This window comes from Mycena indigotica (genome assembly GCF_014461135.1).
Source record: "Mycena indigotica strain 171206Taipei chromosome Unknown Mind.scaff0016, whole genome shotgun sequence".
NCBI lineage: Eukaryota > Fungi > Basidiomycota > Agaricomycetes > Agaricales > Mycenaceae > Mycena > Mycena indigotica.
Window position 1 is genome coordinate 614,197 of NW_023503015.1, and position 17,586 is coordinate 631,782.

The window sequence follows — 17,586 nt, forward strand, 5'->3', positions numbered from 1 at the left end:
ATGCGCTCGCCCGTCGCTGCCCTGCTTGTCTTCGCAGCCTCCGCGCTTGCGCAGATAACCCTCGACCCACACAAGGTGTGTCCCTGTCGCGAGACCAGAGGCTAAACTGACCTGTTGTCAGTGCTTCACGCTGTCGACCAACGGCACGCAATACCTCGACTCGACGAACAGCGTGCTCGCCATCCAGGTCCACCCCGAGTACGCTTCCCTCCCTCTTCCCTTTCCCTCCAGCTTACATACCCCCGCCCAGCCGCGCATCGCTCGAGGCCGGCGGCGACAAGGGCGTGCGCTTCCACTTTCCCACGGGCGACCGCGGGTGGGTCGTGTGCGAGGCGCATGACGGGCACTTTGTGGGCACGACCATCCCGCCGTCCAACTGGAAGACGGACATTTCCCAGGGGTCCACCAGCGAGATCGCGACCATCGGCCTCGTCGACGGCGGCGCCGGCCCGAATCCGAAGGCGTGGGTCAATGCGACGCCGCGCCATTTCATTGGTGTGAAAGCGGACGGTGCGTAGCCCCATAGAACAGAGGAAAGAGGCTGACCGAGGGTAGTGGTGTCGGCGCCGTTTTACTGGGATATTCGCCCGATTAATTGTTTGGTGAACAAGTAGCGCGCTGTCTGCTATATACCCATCCATATATCCTTGTGCATGACCTCCGCCCAGCACGCTTCTTCTCTATGGGACGACTGGTATCAACAAGCTGGCGGCGGCGAGTGCCGCACCCGCGCGACCTACCAGTTTCGCCCTTCGTGCGCATGCGGGAACGCCGTTCGACGCGGCGACGGCAGGCTAGGAGACAAAGGTTGTCCCCAAGAGTTTTTTTTTTTTGGCCGATGCTGTGGGATGTCTGAACATGTCATTGAGCACTCGGAACCTCCGCTGGTTTAGGGGGCATGAAAATGGCCTCGCAAAGAGGTACTATCTCTTTGTGTAGTACCTCTGTTGTGTCTATCCAGCCAGCCGCATGCCTTCGTCTCGCAGGTCGTTGACCGCCGGGGGGGACCGTGACCTTCAACCCAGTCGGCGCCGGATCGTCTCCGGCTCTGGCTGATAATACAGTGTGATCCTGGAATATCGTTTTTTGGGTGCTCATACTTCGCTATACGAACCTCCCCGAGAAGAGAAGTGCGCAGGGCACGCATGGACCGCGGTCGTCCGGATCGTATCCGGCTCTGGCTGATTCGGTTGAGAGGTAGTATATATATTTTTGGTGCCCACCCAGAATATCTGTCAACCACCGACCGACACAGGGCTGCACCTCTGCTACGGGCGGGCGGCGGGCGTCCGTGCCCGCACCCACCAAGTTTTAGGATAATGAAGGACAGCTTGTGGGTGGGTCGCCGTTCGGCACGGGCGTCGGCGTGTGCGCGTATGGAGGTGCATTTTTTTCTGGTGAGGCTGATGATAAATGCTTTCTGCCAATGGTGGGTTGTGGTGGCCCAGCAGCGTAACGGCAGCGGCAATGGCAGGACTTACAAACTCCGGTGCCGGCCGCAAGTTCGGTCGTCCCGCAAGTCCGAGTCTTTCACCAGCGGTGACCGTGATAGAGGCGCGGTGCCAGTGCAGCGACCAGCCGGCGCCCGATCGTACCGGGCTCCGCCTGATTTCCAGGTCAGAAGATCAAATCATGCGTTTTTTTTACAGAAAAGAAAACTTCGAAAAGGTTATGGCATCTTAACAGCGTGATTGGCGCCGCCGCCGCGTCGAACGGCGCGTCACCGCTTACTTGACAAACACAATTTCTGGTTGCTGTGGGTGCGGGAGACGACGCGGCGCGGTCCTATGCACGAATGAAATACTTAACAATCCACAGGGCCGGATGGGTGCGATCCGCCGCTGGCGCCAACGCTCGGGCCGAAGCAGTCGGTCCGGCCCCGAGCAACCAATTGCAAAATCGCCCGTAGGCGCCGGCGCATGCCGGGTCGTGTCGATAAAGTCCCAACTCACATGGTAAGTGCCAGTGGAGCGGCACGCGCCGGCCTTGGCTCTCGGGTCCTCCGTGGCGAACAGCGGTATGCCGGTTGCTTGGCGCTCGGTAGGCTGGATTCTCGGTCTCGGGCTTCGAGTTCGGCCCATCACAACATGATGTCAACATCAAGGAGAGACTAAAAAATGTTACCATATTGGCGAATGTTCATGACGCTGCCACCGCTTCGAACGGCCCGGTGCTTCAAGTTCACCCACAGTGGAACACCGTCTCATGTGGGTGTGGGACGCGACTCCCTCAGGCTGCAGGCTCTATGTTCCAACAGTCTTCCAAGCACTTGACTGCAAGTTGAAGTAAGTAGAATGAAGCAACTAAGCAAAAATCCACATCGGATTGGTCTGGCCCCAAAACGGACGTCGGACGATAAACCAGTAGTCAAAGTGGCAAGTATGCACCGCGTCGAACGGCGTCCCGCGACTGAAGTCTCGTAGGTGGAGCGGCATGCGCCGACATTGGCTCTCCTATCCTCCGTGGTGCCCAACGGCATGCCGTGCAGCCGGTAGACTCTCCCACAAGAAATATCGTTATGTCGAGGTTGCATACATAAGTATTTCCAGTCTCCAGACAGTAAGCAGGCTGTCCATCCTGCCACCCAGTTAGCCACGCCGACTGTGGCAGAGGCGGCAGGCGGCCGCAGGCCCGGAGCCAGACCGGCTACTGCTGATCCGGAGATCGGGACATCCCTGCGCTGGTTATTCCACAACGGGGAGCGGGTGCCAGGCACTCACCCAAGGAAGTGACCCAGACCAATAATATGTGTGTACCGAACAACACGCCCCCCAAGAAAAAAGAATGCCATTCGGTTCGGCGATGGAAACGCCGCCGCCCGGGCACGTGTCTTTGACAGGTCGTGTCACGTCACATTACTTATTGGTCTGTTCCTTCCCATCATGTCGCGTTCAGTGCCACATGCAGACCTGCATCTCGCGCGCTTAGACGCGTTGTCGTTGCGTGCCCGAGTAAGTATGTCCACCGCAACTGCAGCTGGTCGAGCGTTTTGTTGACGTCTCTTACGTGATTTACTCCAGATTCTTGCACGCCGCGTATGCGTGCGTGACTGTCCCCGCGACGCTACTGAGGCCTTCAAAACCTTCTTGCGCGACCTCCCCGCCGATAGCGCGGACGTCAACCACCTTCTGTAAGGGCAACCCTGGAGACTCCGACGAAAGCCTAGCAGGGGAGGATCCAAAGCGTGAATAAGACTACAGGAAATACACGGAGGGACCGACCTAGCAGGGGAGGATCCAAAGAGAAGAAACTCTAAGGGTCCGCCTGCTAGGGCGCCAACTATATACTGGTCGTCCGTAACTGCCGACGAGAGCGCAGAAGGCCTGAGCGGCGGCGTCGCAGGCTCTGTCCCAAGGTGATCGTTGGGAGGGTCTTGACGGATCGGTGATTGTGCGGGCGAAGGAGGCCGTGGGACGATGGTCGGGGTGGGTCGGAGCGTCCCGGGGGGCGCCGGTCGGATGCGCCTCGGATGCGTTCGGAGGGTCCGAAGGAGGCCGAAGCGGGGGTTCCCCTGACATCACCCCCCTTTGAATGCGGCGTCCCCGACGCATAGTTCGGAAGGGCAAGGAGTCGAAGGTCGCTGAGGCGATGTGCCGTGGTTTACCTGGGTACCTCCGATAGAAGTCCGCAATTTTGTCTGGCGCGAAGACACGGTCGAACCGAACCCACGAGTCGTGCGAAGCATCGTAGCCTTTCCACCTGACGAAGTAGTTAAGACGCTTATACCTTATCCTGGCATCCAAGATTTCCTCGACTTCCCATTCGGGGACTCCGTCCTCTAGTTCGGGGGGCGGTTTGTCGTAGCCGGGTCGTCCATTGAAGGGGTCGTCCTGAGCGAGCTCGAGTTTAACAACGGGGAAGACGGGGTGGAGCTTGGAGTAACGCGGGGGGAGGTCGAGCTTGTAGGCACCTTTGCTAACCTCTGCGAGCACCTTGAACGGTCCGAGGCGCTTGTGGGAGAACTTCTCGGAGGGCCGAGTTGTTCTGATGTCAGAGGCATCTAACCAAACCTTATCACCAACTTGAATATTCGGAGCGTCCGATCGTCTCCGATCGTAGTACCGTTTATACTCGTCTTTGGCTTTGACGAGTGCGGCTTTCGCCTCGGAGACGCCGTTCGCTATCCGATCGCGAAACTCGTTCACTGACTCCAACTCTGAGCGGGTGCCCGGCTCGAAACCCATTCAGGGGAGCCGGCCAGTGTCCATCATAAAGGGTACCTGTTGAGTGGAGGAGTGAACGTGGTTGTTATAGGCGAACTCGGCGGCAGGGATAAGCTCGTCCCAGTCGTCTTGTTGGTAGTTGGTGAAGATTCGGATGTACTGCTCGAGCTCCTGGTTAACGCGTTCGGTTTGTCCGTCGGTCTGCGGGTGGTAAGCCGTAGAGGTAGCCGGCTTGACGCCAATTAAGCGCCAGAGTTCGCGCGTGAAGTCAGCGATGAACTGCGAACCACGGTCCGAAATGTACTTCTCGGGGGTTCCGTGGTGTCTCCAGACGTTCCGATAGTACAAGCGGGCAGCTCCGACCGCGTCTATTGTCGTATGGCATTCGGTGAAGTGAGCGCGTTTCCCGAGGGCGTCAACCACTACCATAACCGCGTCATACCCATGGGCCTCGGGGAGCTCGACGATGAAGTCCACAGTGACGGTGTGCCAGCGCTCGGGGGGGACTTCGGTTGGATGTAGCTCCCCATGCGGAAGCCTTCGGAGGGCCTTCGTTACGACAGCATAAGTCGCAGGTCGCGACGTAGCGTCCGATATGGCGGGACATCTGTGGCCACCAGTAGTTGCGCGAAACCAACTCCAGGGTCTTGAACCGTCCGGCATGTCCGGCGACACGCGTGTCGTGGCAGAGCTCTATAATGCGCCTCCTCAGGTCTTTGTCTTTGGGGACTACGACCTTGCCGCGGAAGTACAGGAGGTCGCCTGAGACGGCCCACTCGTCCGAACGCGATGAGCGGGGGCCCCGAGCTTGACCTCGGACCTTCAAGAGTTGCCGAGCTGCAAGAGCGACGGGTTCCTCTAGGTCAGGCTCACCGGATAGCGCTTCCTTGATGTCGCGGACAAGTTCGGAGCCAGGCCCAGAGACAGTGACGGCCTCAAGCGCGTGAACGTGGAACAGTTCGGGGCGTAAGAGGGTGACATCCGAGTTGTCGTCGGAGATACCGTGGTCAGGCCGGCGGGAGAGAGCATCGGGACGGCCCATCTGGCGACCTGGGACGTGGTGCAGCGTAAAGTCAAACCTGGAAAGGTACAGCGACCATCGGGCTTGCCGACGATTAAGGTGTTGCGCCTTTCGGAAGTATTCCAAGTTCTTATGGTCAGTCCAGATCTCAACCGGATGCGCGGCGCCCTCGAGGAAATGCTGATACTCCTCGAGTGCGCGGATGATCGCGAGCATCTCCTTGTCGTGAATCTCGTAGTTGCGCTGGACATCATTTAAGCTTTTGGAATAGAACGCTACAGGGTGCCACTTCCCGTCCGGGGCGGATTGTTGTGAAAGAACCGCCCCGTCGCATAATCTGAGCTGTCTGCTTCAAGTCGGAAAGGCCGAGAGTCGTCCGGGATCGCTAAGACAGGTTCTGATACGACCGCGTCCTTGATGGCTTGAAAGGCGGCGGCCGGCGTCTCCCCAGGTCCATTTCTGGTCTTTCTTGGTGAGCGCAAAGAGAGGTTGCGCCAGGGCCGAGAAATCCCGAATGAACCTGCGGTAGAAATTAGCAAACCCCAGGAACTGCTGAACGTCCTTCTTGTTTTCGGGCGGAGGCCATGCGGAGACTCCGGCGACTTTAACGGGGTCCATTTCGACATGGTTGTGCGAGATAATGACCCCCAAGTACTCGATTGACGATTTCTCGAAGTCGCACTTTTCCTTGCGAAGGTACAACTTGTGCATTCGGAGCCGCCGAAGGACCTCCCGGACGATCTCGCGGTGCTTGCGGAGGTCCGAATGTGCGATAAGGATGTCGTCGAGGTAGATCATAACGTCGCCTGAAAGAATGAGATCCTGGAAAATGTCATTCATCATCGTTTGGAACGTCGCGGGGGAGTTTGTCAGGCCGAAATACATCACCAAAGGTTCGAACAACCCTCGGTTAGTCCGAAAGGCCGCCTTCCACTCGTCTCCTTCTTTAATCCGGACGTTATTAAAACCCCAGCGAACGCCGAGTTTGGTGAAGTAACGAGCGCCCTTGAGCCTGTTGATAAGGTCGTTAATCAACGGAAGGGGGTACCGGTTCTTAATCGTCATTGCGTTGAGGGCGCGGTAGTCCTGGACAAACCGAAGCCCTCCGTCCTTTTTCTTAACGAAGAAGACGGGGGAGGCCATCGGAGATTTCGAAGGGCGAATACGGCCTGTGGCAAGTCCTTCCTCGATGAACTCGTCAAGTTCGCGCTGTTCGAGGGGGGAGATCGGATACACCTTGCAGTTAGCGGGCTTTGCGTCGGGGACGAGTTCGATAGCGTGGTCCCAAGCCCTTCGTTCTGGTAACGTGTCAAAGGACTCCTTGTCGAAGACGTCTTGGAACTCCTTGGCCCAGTCCGGGATCTCCGAAGGCGGAGGGGCCGAGTTACGGGCGAAGGCCTCTGCAAGGCGTTGGGACACTGTACTGCCAGCGCGGATCTCCTCAACTGGGCGAAAGGAGGTGTAGAAGATGCGGTCGCCGTCTTCAAGATGCTCGTCGCCGTCGAGATCTGGTGAGGGCTCCGGAGGGTCCGGGCAGCTCCGAGCCTCGTCGTCAGCATCATCTGGGCCAGCGATATCGATAGCGCAAACAGTGGGGAAGGCGCCCGCAAGTAGTCGTGATTTAAGGAGTCGGAGCCGCCGAACCTCAGCGCGGTCGGTCCGCTCTTCGTCACGGCAGGTAGAGCAGCTGCGGGGGCAACGACTCATTTTCACCTCCTTTGTTTCCCAGTTGATCTCGGGGTTATGCTTTTTGAGCCAGGAGTATCCGAGTATCAGGTCCTGTTTCCCAAGGTGGGTTACAGCCAGCTGAACGCGTTCGGAGTGTCCGTTGTACCGTAGAACGAGGTCCGCGATTTGGCGAATAGACCCGGCATCATTGGGGGTGCCGTCGACGTTGTAGACCGGGATGGGTACTGAGAGATTTCGGACTGGCACATTATTCCGGTTGACATATTCTGTGTCGATAAAGTCCGAAGTAGCTCCGCAGTCGACCAGACCCGAGAGGGAGAGCTTGAGCGTTCGCAGTGGACTGAAGTTCAAGGGGGAGGTGCAGCGAGTTAACGCCAGGAGCGGCAGAGATGGTATAACTGCCAGGTAGCTTTTTCTCCCAGGCAAGTCGGCGAATCCGAACGGGGGGCTTCGGAGGGGGCAGAGGGTGCGTCTTTCGTTTCGGGCTCGTTGTAGGGCAAGGGAGTTGATTCATCATACAAACAAGTGAAACGATTTATGGACGCGAACGAGGGCACACCAGTCACTCGTCGCGGGGACAAAATCCTCTGCCGGAGCCCCCGAATGCGCCTCCGCTAAGGCCGCAGTATCGGACAACCGCGCAAGCAGCTCTCCCAGCATCTCATCGCCAAGTTGCTGGATTACCTCGTCGAGGATGTCCACATGGCGGACGTCGGCGGGGAGCGGACAGTCCCGAGCCAAATGGTTGGGGTCGCCGCATCTGAAGCAGGCTCGACGAGGGCACCCCAGGCCTAGTACGATCCAGCTCCATAGGGACGGGAGCCGGAGGTACCGGGGGGGGCGCGGGTGGCACAGGCGGGGCCACCGGGCGGATGGGGAACGGAGTTGCCGAACGAGTGATGGGGAAGGCGCCCCGGGGCTCCCGGCGGTCCGCGGGGTAGCCGTTCCCTTAATGAGCTTCGCTCGCACCAGGGCTTCATATTGTCGGAAAGCCCGAGTGCGCCAGCCCAGATAGTCACGGAGGTCTGGGGGGTCGTTCAAGAGGTGATGCCGTTGTTGATCAAGGGGTCAAGTCCGTGGCGGTACTTGGTTACCTTAACCAACGCGCTCGAAGCCAGCGAGGTCCATCAAGTCCTCGAAGTCGTCGGTGTATCCGTAGACATCCCGCGTTCCCATGTGATAACCCGCTTTCCAACTTAGCGAGCGCGAGGTCCTGTTCGTTCTCCTCGACGAACCGAAGGCGAAACTCGGAGAGGAACTGGCTCCACCGAGGGAAGGGGAAGGGGTTTTTGCTCCCATGACGCTCTGCCCATTGTTGAGCAGGTCCCTCCGCCATATAGGACATGGCGTAGCGGACGGCCTTTTCTTGCTCGGCTCTCCGTTAACTACGAAGGCCTCCGGGGCAAGCCGAGCGTAGGTTTTGACCACGTATAGGAAGGCGCGGCCGCGTTTGCGATCTCCGTTAAACGCAAACGGGGGGGTTTGGTCGTAAGACCAGTTTTGAGGCGACAGTAATGTCACCAAATAACGCATCCCGTCGGGGGCATTCGGAGATGCCAGGGGCGGTTCGGGAGCTGCCGGAGGTGGTGCGGCAGCGGAAGCCTGGGAAGCAAGGTGGGTGAGGAGATTGGTGAGGTTGTCTAGTTTCGCCTCAAGTGCGTCCATGCGCGCGTCGCCGGAGCAGCTCCGGTAGACATAGCGGGCGTAAAGACGACAAGAGCAGAGGAGGAGGGGTCAAGTGGCAGGGGCGGTGACGAGGGGGGTACGGACTCGTACTCCGAGCCTGAGTCAGCACCAAACCTGGCAATCTTGACCGGTTAATCCCGTAGAGAGTTTCTTCTGCTGTAAGGGCAACCCTGGAGACTCCGACGAAAGCCTAGCAGGGGAGGATCCAAAGCGTGAATAAGACTACAGGAAATACACGGAGGGACCGACCTAGCAGGGGAGGATCCAAAGAGAAGAAACTCTAAGGGTCCGCCTGCTAGGGCGCCAACTATATACTGGTCGTCCGTAACTGCCGACGTAGAGCGCAGAAGGCCTGAGCGGCGTCGCAGGCTCTGTCCCAAGGTGATCGTTGGGAGGGTCTTGACGGATCGGTGATTGTGCGGGCGAAGGAGGCCGTGGACGATGGTCGGGGTGGGTCGGAGCGTCCGAGGGGGCGCCGGTCGGATGCGCCTCGGATGCGTTCGGAGGGTCCGAAGGAGGCCGAAGCGGGGGTTCCCCTGACACCTTCTCCCTGCGCTCTTCTTCCTCCTGGACCCGTCCAACGTGCCGACCGCCAGCCAAATTGAATTGGCGAACCTGGAGGCGGTCACTCCGGAGTTTACCATGTTTTTTGACTCCCAAAAGTTGATTCAAAAAGGGCTAGTTTTCATACAAAAAATATTTTTACAGAAAACAAATAGTTTCCACAAAGGGAAAACTTTATACAAACTGGTTCCCTTTGCGGAAACCATTTGTTTCCTGTGATATAGATTTTTGTGCAAAAAGTAGTACTTTTTAAATTAACTTTTGGGAGTAAAAATCCCGCTAAACTCCGGAGTGGGTTATCCATGATTTCGCGACATACATACAATTCACCCTGGCCAAGGTTGACCCCTACCCAACACCGGCCTACACCGCGCTGTGGCTCCGGCTGTTCCCCTGGATTGACTTTTTCGACACCTTTCGCGCCGCGTTACCGGCAGCATGCACACGTCCGCTGGGCCGCACCTTTGCACGGCTCTACCTGGTGAACGGCGCCGAGGCCAACGCCACGGACCTCAAGGGCTTGCGCCTTCCAACGATATGGACACAGCCGCGATTTTCGTATGTCGTTGGCAAAGAGATGGCTGCAATGTTCGACTCGGCCCGGATTGTGGATTCCTCAGTGGTCGACCAGGCCAGCAGAGTACACGCCGCCTTCTTCGCCAGCAAAAGCGGAGACGCATATAATATCGATATCCATTCCTTCCTGGATGGCGCAACGGGTGGGAGTGCGCACCAGTGGGCAGCCACACTAGCCAACAGCTTCCGCCGAACCGTGCGTGCTATGGGGCGGCGTTTCATCGATGCCACGGCCATAATGCTGATCGACACCATCGTTGAGACAGCACATGATACGCTCTCTCTCCTCAAAGACTCGGACGAACTTGAAGGAAACGTGCCAGTCGTGAGGGACTTCGTCAACGGTCTTCTTGATACAGGATATGTGGACCAGCTTACCCAGGCGGTGGGTCTCCTCGCGCTTCCACTGGCAGGTCGGCCTCACGACTCGGCACACGGAATCGAACACACTCGGCAGGAAGCCCTGTTTCAAGCCTTGCTACTCCTCCGCATGTTCTTGGATGTACGCTTACGCTATGCGCCCCTCATCTCTGTGTCTCACGGTCTCCTCTCCGCTCTGGGGGCCACGGCCGGCTTGAACCTCGTCCCTGATGTTAAGGAGTTGGTGCAGTATTTCCTCAACGGCGTCTTGCAACCGGCGCTCACCAATCCACAAATTGTGAGTGCACTAGCGCAGGACATGTCCGACTCGACGCAGCGGCTAAATCAGTACCGACAATCGACTTTTCAGCCACAGTTTGATGCGTTGATTGCTGGCATCGAGCGACAGCGTTTGCGTGTGCCGCGCTGGATGGTCAAGGCTGACAGGCCGGACAGGGTGTGCGATGGACTCCAGGTTTGTTCACGATGCTAATAGCGCTATACGGTGTCTTACTACCACAGTGCATTGTCGTCGGCGAGAAACGCAGATTCCGGCAATGCACGGGATGCAATTACCGGTTGTACTGCTCCGTTCCATGTCAGCGCTCGGACTGGACCACGGGCAACCACCGCAACACGTGTCGCGCCTATCTGTCGTTGTCCACAGGTATGTACGCCGATTCACGGACCAATCTCTGATGCACAAATCCCGTTGCAGAACTGACGGCGCTGACATCACCCTCGACACGCTCGTTCCTTCGGTTTATGATGAACGAAGACTACCTCCGCGACCACGCCGGAAGCGCCGCCGGCGGGTCGCCGCCGAATATTGCGATGTTCGACTACCGCGGCGGTTATCGGGCGGAATCAGGCAACACAGTGCGCTATGTCGACTGTTTCACCGAGCCGGTAACCGTCTCTGCCCCGGGGCTATCCGGGCCCCACGAGGCGCTGGAGGCCGACTATGTTCAACGGACGGCGCGGGACGCGGAGGTTGGGGTAGGGTGGAATATCTGCATTGTGCGATACATGGGCTCGGAGTCGGACTCGTATAGCTCCCTTACGTTCGTCCATCGCATACTGCGCAAAGCGATAGTTTCGCCGTTCAACGCGGCGACGTCAGGTTAACACACAAAGGTTGTCTGCAAGGGTTTTGTTTCTTCTGCCGATACTAGTTCTTACTGTGGTGTGTCTAGATATTTGGAGCACTGGTCACACCGTGCCCGTGGCCGAGCGGCAAATACCTCTGCTGTTGTATCTATCCCGCCAGCTGCGGTCCCAGCCGGCGGCGGAACTTCGCCATACGAACCTGACTGAGGAGTGCGCAGAGCAAGCTGGCGGCAGGTGTCCGTGCCCGCACCCACCAAGTCTCTCCGTCCGGAATGGGTCATGTGTTTCCTGGCTGCATTTTTTTGTTCCCATTGCTACCAGTGGTAGCTGAATGATAATCCCAGTGGGTCGGATTTAGCAGCGGCAATGGCAGTACAGATTTCCGCCAATTGTGTTGTGTCTTCAAGTTCGTCCGTCTTTCACCTGGCAGCCTGGACGTGGACGGTGATTGTGACGGAGGCGCGGTGCATGCCACTGCAGAGCCGGCGTCGGATCGTACCAGGCTCCGCTGGCTGATACATGTGTGGCCGCGTCCCATGTTGTTTACAGAAAGGATTCAAAGGAAAACTTGAAAACTTGGTTTTCTGTTTCAGCATTATTGTGGCAGCGGCCGCTTCGAACGGCGCTTCGCCTTACTTGACGGACCCAATTCTGGGTTGCTCTGTCTCCCCAGTACTTCGGAAAGTCGAATGGGATAACGGCCGGATGGGTAGCCGACGCTCGGGCCGAAGCTTCGGTCGGGCCACGATCACCCAAAATCGCCCGACGGACAGTGTCGCTGCGCCGCGGCCGCGTCAAACGAGCCCGGCGTCCCGCAGCCTTTGAACCAAAGTCTCGCCCCACTGGAACATGGTCGGCACGCCGGCGGGCCGCACGCGGCGGCACTGGCTCTCTTAATACCTATCCTCCGTGGCGCACAATGGAGTGCCGGTTGCTTGGCGCTCGGGCCGGATTCACGGTATCGGGCTTCGCCGAGTCAGCCCCTCACAAAAGAAACGAACAGAAAAATGTTATGTTGGGACATACTCAGGCTATACGACTATTGACGCTGCCGCTGCTTCGAACAGTGGACGCCTATTGGAGTGCCAGTGATCGAGGCTCGAGCTGCTGTGGGTGCTGGGACACGGCCCGCAGGCTCTGTGTTCCAACAAGTTCCACAAGCACTCAATTGCAAGGTTGAACCGTTGAAGTAAGTAGAAATGAAATAAAAATCTGGCACACGTCGGCTCAGTGCCAGATGAGCACGAGGCATACGGGCTGAAGCAGCGCCGGATTGGTCTGGCCGAGCCGACGGTTGGTGTCACACCAAGAACGGAGCAAAACGGAAATTCAATGCACCGCGTCGAACGGCGTCCGACCTTAGACTTACGTCTTGTAGGCGGGGCGGCACGCGCCGACATTGGCTCTCCTATATGCCGGTCATGACTCATGCATGATCGATCATAGTTACATCATGACCACAGGAAGAAATATCATCATCTCGACTCCTCCATGATGACGGGGTGCCAACTGGCCTTTGGTAGAGCAAGGCCCCGCATACATACTTGACTATTTCCAGACAGTCGGCAGGACATCCATCCTGCCACCCAGAGACCGCGCCGACGGTGCCGGAGGCGGCAGACCCGGAGCCACTGGCAGACCACGGATCCCGGGCCGGACATCGGGACATCCCGGCGCTCGCCGCTCGCTATTCCAAAACGGGAAGCGGGTGGCAAGCGCTCACCCGAAGGAGTCGCCCACTGGCAGAGCAATCATCTGGCAAGACGACCCCAAGAAAAGAAAAAGGAATTTTCGGCATTGGAACCGCCGCCGCACCGCGTCGAACGGCGCCCCCGGGCCGCGTTAGCCTGGAGCTCTATACTATGATACGGTGGCGCGGGAGCGGCTCCCCCGCCGGCAACTTGTTCTCAGAGGCTAGAGCGCACACATGTGTCCTTTAGTAAGTATTGCCCCCACAAGCTTTTAACCTGCTGTCAAAAAGAAGAAAAAATACACCCGCTATGACTATTTCCACAAATCCTGAGGCCCGAGGCGAACGCGGGCAGACCCAGGAATATACGATCGAGACCAACCTCGGAAGGACACAGAGCTCGACTGGTGCCTACGACTAGTAAGTCGTGGTATGTGCAGAGAATATTCGTGAGCCTCTCCATTATTAATTATAATTCAATCCAGTGTTCATCGCCGGTTAGCAGTCTGAGTCTTGCGATGCGAGTGAGACGACTCTGAGCCAAAAGGATAAGAAAATGTCTCGTTGGAGGGGATCCCGGCGCGTCCAACAGCGTTCCGACGATACATATAACCCGCGTAATGGAGACGCGGCTGCCGCCGCCAGCTTTCCTCGTCGCTGCATTCGGGCCATATATAGTGGCGGTCAACTAGCCCCGGCCGCCACACAAGAGCACAATGAATAGAGAACAGTGTTGTCAAAAATGTGCATTGGTTCCTGCTCAGGCTACGACCCGGGGCGAACGCGGGAGCGTAGGTACAGATGCATCTCCGGAAGCGAGTATTGTCTGTCACAGGAGGGACGGAGCGCACTACGTGTTGACTAGACAGTTAATCGGAAGAATGTCCCACAAAAACGGGGTCGCCACAACTGCACCCAAATCATCAGCCCGCCATTCCCTTTTCCTTGTCCAAAGAAGAGACTCACCATCCGCCTTGACGCCAATAAAATGCCTGCTCGTCGCATTCACCCACGCCTTTCCGCCTACGCCTCCATCCACCAGCGCAATGGCCGCAATCTCGCTGGTCGAGCCCTCCGCGATGTCCGCGCGCCAGTTTGACGGCGGGATCTGCGTGCCGACAAAGTGGTCGTTGTGTGCCTCACACACGACCCAGCCGCGGTCCCCCGTGGGAAAGTGGAAGCGCACGCCCTTGTCGTCGCCGGACTCAAGCGCCGCCCGGCTGGCAAGTAATAAGTAGAAGGAAAATAAAGGGGGGGAAGGCGTACTCGGGGTGCGATTGGATGGCGATGACGCTGCTTGTCGAATCGAGGTATTGCGTGCCGTTCGTGGAGAGCGTGAAGCACTGAGGTCCGGGGGTTACAACTCCGAGAAGATTCAAATGACGGAGACACACCTTGTGGGGGTCCAGCGTTATCTGCGCGACGGTGCAAGCGGCGAGGGCCAGTGCTAATCCTATTGTAGCCCGCATTCAAGTTGCCGTACCATTCCAGCGCCGGAAGTGGGCCCTATATATGCCTGGAGGGACGTGGACGAAGGTCAGAAGGGCGACAAAATGGCAACTGCCCCAGACAAGAGCACATGCGCCAGATCAGGCCGCCTGCCAACGGCGACCGCGATTCGCAAAGATGGAAGGGGCGCGCTATTTTGAGACGAACGTGCCCGTCCATACTTTATCGCCACGTGCTCATGTCTCCTCAGTGAAGCTGACGGCCGAGTTAGCATCTAAAAGACCAAGAAAAAGACGACGCGCCGCACAGCTGAGGCCCTGTCCTCCACGTCAAGCAGCCGCCGCACGCTCTTTACGCCCACACTAGGCCGTGGTCTCCATCCTCCTTGCCGCCCGCAATAACCGACTCAAACACGAACATGACGGCGAGGTCGAAGAGAGGATCCGGGACCGGTGATGGCAAGTCGGCCGGCCGAAAAAAAAAATGAGGTCACTTCCAAGTCACTTCAAAAAAAAAATGTCCCGGATGATGTAACCATGTCGATGGATCCGCGGCCGTTTCGAACGACCCTCTACAGCAGTTTTGGACTTTCATGGCCAGCGGCCTGGGATAGCAGCGGCTCGGATCCTTGGCCCATACTCTTAAATAAACTTAGTAGAGTCGCATTTGATTTGGGGTAAGTACTAAGTAAGTAATATTTTGTGTCAGTGCCAGTGAGTCGTTACAAGTGTAGCAAGTGCTCACACAATACCCTCACTGAGCGTGAATCCACTGCCAGGTGCACTTTTTTGGCACCTTTAGACTTTAGTGGGCATGGGCTGGTCAAAGGCTGCAAGGCCCAACAAGAGACTCGGAGCCTGAGGAGATGCTTGCGTGATATCGATTTACTTCCTAGTAATACTAGCACAGTTCTTACTTACTCGCACTTCAAGGTTTAAGTTCGACCAAGAAAAAAACCTGCATTTCCCGGCTATCATTCGTACAAACCTTGTACCGGATCGAACGGTATTCGCTTGGCCTATAATCTATAATCTTTATGCATGACAAGCCAAAGCGTGGCGGGCGCCCACAAGATTCATTGAAGGTTCATGGGTGTACCACATATATCCAGTCAACAGACAAACCCTACACCTCCTTCCGTTCCAACGCCTTCTGCGCATCCAGCCCCGTATACTCAAACCTCGTCGGCACAAGCGCGCCGCTAAACGCCGCCCACGCATTCGACACCGCCGCCAGATCATCCGCATTCACCCAGTCCGAGCCCGCCGCCCAGAACGTGTTCCACGTGCTCACCGACGCGGGCGTGTCCCAGAAGCGCGACTTGATCCCCAGGTCATGTGCATTCAGCACCAGCTCCTGCATCTGTGCCGTGTTCGACACGCTCCCAAAGTCGACGCTCGCGAGGGGAGAAATATGTGGCCCCCAGGTCTGGCCCGTGGCGGGGACGGTGCTGAAGAGCGTGCGGATGTCCGCGTCGAAGAAGACGTCACGTGGGTTCTGCGCGACGACACTCGCGAGCGGGGTGTTGCCTGTACCGACAACGGTGACCGCGCCGGGCCGGAGCGTGCCGGTCGCAGAATTATACGTGGTGAGGTATCCGCCCGCGCGGAGGGGGGCAAGCGCGTCAGACACGGGCTGGAAGGTCGACGAGCCGGTCGACTTCATGTCGATCAACAGCTGGAGCGGGTTGGACACGGAAATCGGGTTGGGGACGGCGAGGGAGCCGTTGAGGATGCCCATTATCGGGTTCAGGTACAGCGACTGCAGCGTCTTGGACTTGTTTATCTCGCCGCTCGTGTGTGCGACCTGTAGCCAAGGTAAGAGTGTGAGAAGAGAGGGAAAAGAGGGACACACGAAGAGCTGGCTGCTCTGCCACCACACGTCCGCCTCGACGCTCATCACGCTCAGGTTGAACGCAGTCCAGAACGGCACCGCCTGTAAGTCTGTATAGTATGAAGCATTAGCTGGATTCAGTAGTGGTAAATTCCTACGCACAGTCGTTGTGGGAGTGGATGGGCTTCGTCACAGCCAGCGCGGCGGGGACAGCAACAAGCGCTGCCAACAGAACAGCACGCATGGCTCCAGCTGCAAGAGTGGGGGGAGAATGAGCGACAGAGAGCAAGAAGACAAGAAGAGCGCTATTAGTGGCGACCACATCTCATCAGCGCACGTTGGCTGCTGTTGCCTGCCAGACGCCGCATCTGGCCACCTGGGGATCCATTCCGAATCGCCATGACATGGGTGCGGAAGGGAAGGGAAGCATGCGGCGGAAAGATCGGCAATTGCGCGATCAGCTCACGTGGCGTCTTACTATCTTCCCTCCCACCATCTAGCTGTTCCTCTTCGCGATCGCCCAGTGGCACGTTCGTCTAGCGCCAGGAATAGCCTGCTGGCAGCGACTCTTATGCCGCTAGCAGTGTAACCAAGATGGTCTAATCAACAACTTGAAGCCTTCCCAGCATCGCCGTCCGACGATCTATCAGCCACAGAATTGAAGTCGCAGACAGTTTCGCAGGACGGTAACTCCACTCAGAGCCCCTCCGCCGTCGCGCCTGTGAACTTTTGTCTGCCAACACCGGCATACTCAAAGCATTCTCCCCACCCCTTTGCGCCAGCAGCACCGCGGAGTAGAATTCGAAGGAGTCCTCTCACGGGCCGACTCGGACCAGCGAGATCGCCATTCGCAGCGATTGGGCCTGTGCAAAGCGTTGGGGCGGGGGAAAACACAATGCTACAGGGGCATGTCTCAAACTTGAAGGCATACGGTGAAGACGGAGGGCCACGGTGCGTATAATAATGTACCAGTGAATATCGAGAGCTGACCAGTGGGGTAGTACTGCACTACAATGGTTGTGCCCAGTTAGTTGCTGATCAGCCGAAGGCTTGCACCTGGCTCCCGCTTCAAGCTTGCCACTCCTGTGACATTTGTCTAACCACTATTTTACATCATCCCAGACTGTGCTTGTGGAGAGAAAACTTTGCAAACATCACAATTCCAAACATACAATCAGAGTGGTGGGACTCCGACTCAGATATCTATTAATTATATTGTCAAACACCTCAAGAACAGAATATCATAGGCCGGGTTCTGGAATGATGAATTCTGCCCAATTGCTATAGAAACCTGCCTGCTGAGAGAATCCCACAATGATTGACTGATCACTATTCTAGATACCAGATATTTATGGCTTCTGGACTTCTTTTGTCTTTAAAATGCTATCCGCTTCTCCAAGTTTTTCTCAAGCTACACTGAATCCTTCCCCAAGGGCAACTGTCTG

The 17,586-nt window shown here is 57.3% G+C and overlaps 4 protein-coding genes across 4 annotated transcripts; 2 read left to right on the plus strand and 2 right to left on the minus strand.

Annotated features, from left to right (window-relative positions):
- Positions 1 to 614, plus strand: MIND_01355900 (uncharacterized protein; the record flags this gene model as incomplete). Its single annotated transcript, XM_037369989.1, has 4 exons — positions 1 to 75; positions 122 to 198; positions 251 to 510; positions 556 to 614. 4 exons carry the CDS (start codon positions 1 to 3, stop codon positions 612 to 614), a joined length of 471 nt encoding a protein of 156 aa, XP_037213545.1.
- Positions 615 to 9,709: 9,095 nt separating this feature from the next.
- Positions 9,710 to 11,187, plus strand: MIND_01356000 (MYND-type domain-containing protein; the record flags this gene model as incomplete). The annotated part of the gene is made up of 3 exons (XM_037369990.1): positions 9,710 to 10,534; positions 10,582 to 10,726; positions 10,778 to 11,187. 3 exons carry the CDS (start codon positions 9,710 to 9,712, stop codon positions 11,185 to 11,187), a joined length of 1,380 nt encoding a protein of 459 aa, XP_037213546.1.
- A 2,522-nt stretch (positions 11,188 to 13,709) lies between these two features.
- Positions 13,710 to 14,328, minus strand: MIND_01356100 (uncharacterized protein; the record flags this gene model as incomplete). The annotated part of the gene is made up of 4 exons (XM_037369991.1): positions 13,710 to 13,768; positions 13,826 to 14,079; positions 14,126 to 14,202; positions 14,254 to 14,328. The coding sequence occupies 4 exons, from the start codon at positions 14,326 to 14,328 to the stop codon at positions 13,710 to 13,712; spliced, it is 465 nt and encodes a 154-aa protein (XP_037213547.1).
- A 1,105-nt stretch (positions 14,329 to 15,433) lies between these two features.
- Positions 15,434 to 16,385, minus strand: MIND_01356200 (Altered inheritance of mitochondria protein 6; the record flags this gene model as incomplete). The annotated part of the gene is made up of 3 exons (XM_037369992.1): positions 15,434 to 16,114; positions 16,163 to 16,251; positions 16,304 to 16,385. 3 exons carry the CDS (start codon positions 16,383 to 16,385, stop codon positions 15,434 to 15,436), a joined length of 852 nt encoding a protein of 283 aa, XP_037213548.1.
- Positions 16,386 to 17,586: the final 1,201 nt, after the last annotated feature.